General features: G+C 40.9%; 1 protein-coding gene across 2 annotated transcripts in view; it reads left to right on the top strand.

The window, feature by feature from the left end:
• The window catches only part of MTUS2 (microtubule associated tumor suppressor candidate 2), a 323,047-nt gene that overhangs the window by 210,452 nt on the left and 105,574 nt on the right, over window positions 1-7,021 (top strand). The window contains exon 5 of one of the 2 annotated variants that reach the window (XM_019530126.1): window positions 211-309. In XM_019530126.1, coding sequence (XP_019385671.1) covers window positions 211-309 — 99 coding nt within the window. Of the gene's footprint in view, window positions 1-207; window positions 310-7,021 lie in introns of both variants that reach the window. The other variant, XM_019530125.1, reaches the window with a different exon arrangement.

Raw genomic sequence — 7,021 nt, 5'->3', positions numbered from 1 at the left:
TCTAGATAAGAAATAAAATCTACAAAATGCGCATGTGTAGCTTAATGCCAACAGAGAAAAATACGAAGCGCTCATTTAGCTTACTAGTTAAGACTTCAAGGTTACATAAATGTGAGAGTGCCGCGCGGCAGTTATACAGAAGAAAAAAAAAATAAAACAGTTACAGAATAATTACAAATAACCTATTAGTGGATGTCTATTTTTTAGCAGGTTTGAAGAAAGAAGTTCAAAAAGATCAAGATGCTAACAGATCCACTGTTTCATCCCCAAAACGATTAGCAGCATCAGCCACCAAGCTCCATTCACCAGGTATTTATAAAACTAGAGATCATTGTTCTAGCAAAGATTTAAACTTGTGAAATTTGCATCTCTTGTTAATAAACCAAATCTGAGCTCTACTATTGGTAAACAAGAACTGATTGTGTTCAAGCTTCATTAATCCAAGAATGAGAATAGCAGGCTTCCGCATAGCCATGCATAAAGTGAATAGTCTACAAAAGAGCAACCATCTTCCTTCCAAAACAAAGGTTCATTTGATGTTAAAAAATGTCTAAGGCTACAAAGTCGTTACTTTAAAAAAGCTATTAAGTTTTTTTTTTTTATGAACAGAAAACAAATGCAGTGACAGAGAAACCATGTAACAGTCGCCCACAGTAATAACAGATCACTTGATATCTAAGGTCTTTATTGTGAAAAAAGCTTTACATTTTCTAGGTTATTTCTATAGATAATTGGAAAAGAGTCTATCTGTAGCAATAGGCTTTAGACAACTATCAGGGCACTGTCAACTGACAAATTACGATTGCAAACAAACATGTTTATTTACTGATGTTATCAATAACACTTTAGTTCTTCACAGATAATTAAAAAAAAAAATCCAAAGTGCCTCTTTGCTACTTGCATTCTTTGGACCAAAATTACCAAAGCATATATGTGCCTAAAGATACAGATAGGTGCTTACACACTTCTATTAATCTGGTCTGTTTGCCCTGAGCCCTTTTGGATGAGGTAGGATGTAAATCTAAACAACAACGATAATAATATATCATGGAGATCACTGAAACCATTGAAATCAGTGAGTATTGTTCCATTCATTTCTGTTAGCTTGGATCAGACCCTTTGATTAATCCCCCCCTCCCCATTTTTCAGGTTAAACTTTGAAATTAATTTACCTAAGTTTCATTAGACCAACTAAATAGTTGGAAAAATTGTTCTTTGCAAGCTTTCAGGCATAGGGAGAGTCTGCTGTTGTATGTCCTTAGATGAACACAGTTACAACCAACAGCCCTGAAACATGGAAGTGAGAGATCATTTATTTATTCATTTTAAATTATAAAACATTCTGGGCCTCTATCCTTTCATCCTCAGCATCAGTAATGCCACTAAAATACACACTTCAAGATTACCTTCATTCTAACTAAACTTGAGCAGTTTCACCCCTTGTGACACTGCAGCCAACAAAATCAAGCAAATGAAAATTCTTTCCCTTCTTCAGATGCTAAGGTAAAAAATAAGTTTAACAGTGTCCCCCTGAAGAGCATTGTATTCAGGGTATTTTGAACCAAGTGAGGTCATGAAGGGAGTTCCAAAGGAAAGGTATCTTCACAGCTAATACAAGGCCAGCAGCTCCCTCAATTTTATATCAAGGAGACTCCAACTTAAACACAAGTTGATTGCTAGTGTACCAGCATGCTACAGGAAAAGGTGGTTAAAGAACAATTGTTTCAGTTAGAATTAAAATGGGACAAAGGAATAATCTGTAAAAGTATGACTTCAGCTTGGTCAGTTTTATAAAGAATTACATTTCCAAATGTTATAATGAGTGTTAGTACCTTAATTCCTACTCACTTCCACCCTGTCCCACCCCAAGCTAACTTAAAGGGCTCTAATTTTCATAAAAGGACAAATACTTGCTCTGTGACCATTAGACTCCTTTAAGACTTTTTGGAGTGAGCCCCTTGAAATTCAGGCACCTTAAAATCACCAGCACTTTGGACAATTTGAGCTTAAAAAAAAATTAAATTTATACCTCAAGTTTTACTGGACAATAGTCCTTTGTGTTCTTTAAAAAAAAAAAAAAAGATAAAGGAAATGTATATTGAAGATGAATTTTCTTTATATGACAGCAGTACTCTGAAACCTTCACAAAACCTTCACTCAGGCTAGGGACAGACATTCAGAAAACCTGATTCATCACAGGTTAGTCTAACTTGGCTAAGCTAAACTGGTTTGTGGCCATACGGACCACCTGGACTGACAAAGTGCAGGCACGTGCCTGCAGTGGCTCAGGCTAAAACCCCAGGGGTGCTAGAGCAGCCCTCGTTTCCCTTCCACAGTGCTGAGCTGACATGGCCAAGCCCCAGCAAGAAGCTCTGATTACGGACAGGTTCCCCCCACTACCCCCAGCAGGGACTTGATAACACAGGGTTCATCACCCCTAACTCAGTGTTTATCAGCTAATTAAGAACAGCCTCTCTCCATTAATTCAAGCTCTTCTTAAACAGTTTTTCCAAGTAGTGGAGCTACCTGTTGATTAGCTCCCAAAAGCCCTAAGCTGACACAGTCATGTCTGCCTTTGTCCTGTCTACCACAGCATGGACCATAGACAGCATTTGGTATGCTAGCTAAGGTTGAGAGGTATCTGTGTAAGGCAGAAGGGAGGGGGGAATCCCTGCTTGAACAGGGAGTGGAGGAAGCCAGGCACACCCTGCTGTGTCTGCAGCCTCTGCCAGAGCTGCAGCCAGGGAGCAGAAGGGAGGGGCCAGCCCTGCAGGGCTGGAGCAGAGAGCAGAGCCCAACCCAGCAAAGCATCTCAGATTCTGGGGGACTCTGATTTAATTTAAAGCAGGAAGGGCTCTGGGACAGACATTGTATAAACCATTTTGATCCAAATCAGTTAAGTCTGATACTAAATTCAACCAGGTTTATCTCAAACCGGTTTCAGCCATTTTCAAACTGGCTTATGTGCACTGAACTTCTGTTACAGGTTTAAATCAGTTTCTGATCACTTAAACCAGTTTATGTGTGATGTCTATCCTTAGCCTCATTAGATAATGTGCTGTGGAACTGCTGTTACTCCTAGAGTAACCCAAGTAGTTCTCCTTTTACTATCAGTTCATGTCCAGCCCTCAGAGTTGTTATTTGCTTGTTAGATGACCCCTCTTCTAATATGCTGTCAGGGTTTATCTGTTTTCTTTTAGCAAATGGGCATGACTCAGAGGTCACAATAGCCCAAGTGTTTTAATCTGATCCCTGGTTTGCTCTGGAGAGAGAACAAGGGCCCAGCTACCTGGATCATGCTGTAGGTTTGGGGCCTGTATCTCTCTGGGTGAATCTACACATGCACTTTACTGCAGAGTTGACTAATTAGCTCTGCAGGAAAGCATCACAGTCTACATGTGCTCCAGTATTAAGGTGTAGTAAACAAGTTAACTCAGTTATAGGATAGTACTGTTGTGGGAAGTACTGTTTTATGGCGGGCTACTTTACTGCACTGATATGCACATGTAGACAGTGACCAGGGGTGTAAATTACATTCAGTTTGCCTAGCCAGCCAGGGGCTTGCTCCTCCCTGGTTCAACCTGCTGCTGTTCTGGGTGCACATGTAGATGCTGTGCCTGGAAGCAGTTCACTCAGACTCTGGAGTTTATCATGTTGCGTTAATTACACATGTCGATGCACCCTCTGTCAGGTGTTACTGAAGTGCTTTTCATTGTGCTACATCCCCCTCCAGTTTTCATATCATCAAGCTCCACAAAATGCTTTCTTCACCTTTTTCCTTGGAATTGGAGGTAAATAATTAATTTTGCACATCCCATCTGAAGCCTATGGATGGTATTACATAGTCAAAACAATTTGTTACATTATTTTCTGTCAAACTGTTGATTAGAAAAATACGTGGGAGGCATTTCAAGGTAATGGCTTTTTGATTTCAGTACTGTGGGGCATGGCCCTGTTTCCTCCCAACACTCCTGTTTTGACTGACATAAGGAATGTAGGAACATTCATTCTCCGGTATCATTCGTGTATTTTGCATCATATGCAGAGCAGCAAAACAGAAACTTCAATGGGCAGAATAAGCTTACTGAGCTGCTTTTCAGACCCAAATGAAAAGCTGAGCTTTATCCCTGAGGAAAATATCACAGTGTAATTTACAAGGACAGCTTATTATACTGACAAGGACGGCATAAATATGTGCGCTTCAAATGTTACAAGGCAAGGGGAATCCAGAAAGCTATAAAACAAAAGTCAGACAAATTTTTGTTTTAATTAAATCTTGCCTGATTTCAACGTTATTTTTCCCCTATATCTCTGTTTTCCCATTGCTCCATCACCTTGCTGCCTAAGCAAAAGAACATTTTTGTAGCAGAAAGACAGATTGTTAGTAGTAATAATGTATATATTGTGATAGCTTGAAATTCCCAATCAGGAAAGGAACTCCATTATGTTATGTGCTCGATGGATATAAAGCACCAGAGAGACTAGAGACAATGGCAGCTGAAATGAGTATAAAGTAATGAGCATTGTGGTTGGGCATGACTGATGAGTGGTCATCCCCTTAAATGTCAGAGGGTTTTCTGGAGCATTCATCACCACAGTATTTAAGTGTTACATCATGATGAATTTAATTCTGAAAATTTAATTCTTCAATCCTGGTATCTATCTTTGCTACTACAAGCTGTGGACATTGATCACTGTGAATACTGGTTTGTACTTGCAGGTTTTTGGAGGCACAGGTTAAGTCATTTGGAAATCAAAGAATCTGGTTGCACACTCAGATCAAAGACCAAAACGTCTTCAGTGTCTAAATCACATCTGCAAATAATTGCCAGTGGAAAAATGTCAGAGTAACAGAAAAGGCCATTTATGAACTGGTTTAAAATCACACTCCACTTTTCTGTGCTTTTCAAAGTAAATAAATGCTGTGTAATGACACTGGTGTGCTGCTTGGCTATCTTGCAAAAATTACAAGTATTTTCTCTTGCCACACTGCCAGAATGAGATTAGACAATTCCCTGTGATTTAATGCTCATGAGGCTTTGTGTTAAAATTCTGCTTGTTCTTTTTTGACAGTAGTATAAAATGTGCACTCACACATCTATCACATCAGTTCAGGGTTCTGCATAAATATATGAAAAAAGCTACTTAATCCCTTGTGATTAGGCTGTGTTTTCAGTATAATAGAGCTACAAGATTACAGATTATTCTGTCACATTTTTTGGTGAGAGCTAGTTGGAGACAAATTTCCAATTTTTTTCTTACATTTCATGGGGTCAGTGTAAATGCAGATTCAAAACACACACACCTCAGGTGCATCTACATGTGCAATTAATATGTAGCAGTTTGCACTGCAGTTTATTGCTCCCAGGTGCAGTGTTTGAACATGCGCCCAGGACTGCAGCACTTGGAGCTTGGGTGGAGCAGCCCCGGTTGGCAAGGGGCCACAGGAGTCAGCCTGCCAGACCAGGGCTGCTCTGACCTGGCTTAATGTGCTGTGGAAGGGCTGACTGGGACACGAGGGTACTACAGTGTGGGGCTAGCTGGCAGACAGCCCCAGTATTGAAGACCCTCAAGCCCCAGCCAGCCCCATCACCATCTACCTGTACAGTTCACCGCACATAACTACGCCACTGTAGGACAGTTCTATCCTACAGCATAGTTAATTAGTTTATTGTGGCCTAATAGCGCTGCACATATAAACAGTGATGCTTACTCTGGAGCTAATTAGTCAGCTCCTCAGTAAAGTGTCTTGTGTAAATGCACCCCTTTTGAACTATTCCTTTCACCAGGGTTAATTTACATGTTACACTGAGATCATACTACGGACACTTAAAATGCAAACATCCACACATTAAAGCTTGTTAACTAATGCCAAGTGCCCTCTGAGCATCAGAGGTACATCACTTCAGGCAAGGGTTAACTCTGAGCTGTGCTACCTGGCTTGTCTTAGTGTACTCCATGGAGATAAAACAAGCACTTTGCAGTCCTTTGGCATCCCAGGATGCACTGCTTACAGCCCCGTCCCCCTGAAGAACAGTGGTAGAGCCCAGGTGCCCTGGCATCTGGGCACCCCACTGCTTACCAGCCCTCTAGTGGGAAGTCAGAGATGCGCAGGCAAGAAATGACATTAACTTTTAATGTGTGACTGCTCACAGAACATCCTAAATTTAACAACACTTAGCATTGCGCAAAAGTAGTATGGTCTAAGTGTAATGTGTAAGTACATACACACACACACACACACACACACACACACACACACACGCACACACACTTGTGTTTGATATGCAGTCAAAAGGCTATCCTCTGCACAAGCACATATTAATAAGGCATCTTTTCCTTTCTCCCTCTTTCTGACAAAAGCCCCCAGGCTAAAGTTTTGGGGCCAGTGGCAAGAACAGTTCAGTTAGCCACAGACAATTTCAGAGTACATGAGCATGAAGTGTTCCAGCATGCTATGGTGGCAGACTGAAAAAAATATGAAGAGATCAGAGATGAAGAGGAAAGCAAGAAGGCTTCAAAATTCAAGCAGTGGGTTGTGCAATTGAACACAAGGCGTTTCCAGAGCAACCTTCCAAAAGAACTTACAAGGCCAAAGTGATTTCCTCAGGCAAACACTTGAACATCAACTTTTCTTGTTTTTAAAGCGTAACAGAGTAACAACACTAAGGAAAACAGGATATTCTAGCTAAGTGTTAGAATTGGATTTGTAACATGAACATCACTTACAGAGAAAGCATATAAAGAGGCTCCAGCACGACTGGCAGTTTAGACAGAAAAGTCATGCAGAGCTCAGAGAGGATCAGGTCAACACATGCCCTGTAAAACTGCATCTGCATGATAACTGGTAACAAGCCTTCAACCCACTCACAGCAGAGTTTTAAAGTTGTAGTGTAAACAGGTCTTAAATCAGCACCTGGGTTGCACTATAGCTATGGGGCCCAACCCAACTGGTCCCACGGGCCAGTAAGTGGTGCAAGGCTACTCTATGGCTGGATCTGGCTAGCACTCAGGGCAGATC

Source organism: Crocodylus porosus, unplaced genomic scaffold (assembly GCF_001723895.1).
Source record: "Crocodylus porosus isolate Cpor-Errol unplaced genomic scaffold, CroPor_comp1, whole genome shotgun sequence".
NCBI classification, from domain to species: domain Eukaryota; kingdom Metazoa; phylum Chordata; order Crocodylia; family Crocodylidae; genus Crocodylus; species Crocodylus porosus.
This window is presented reverse-complemented; position numbering and strand designations above follow the sequence as displayed.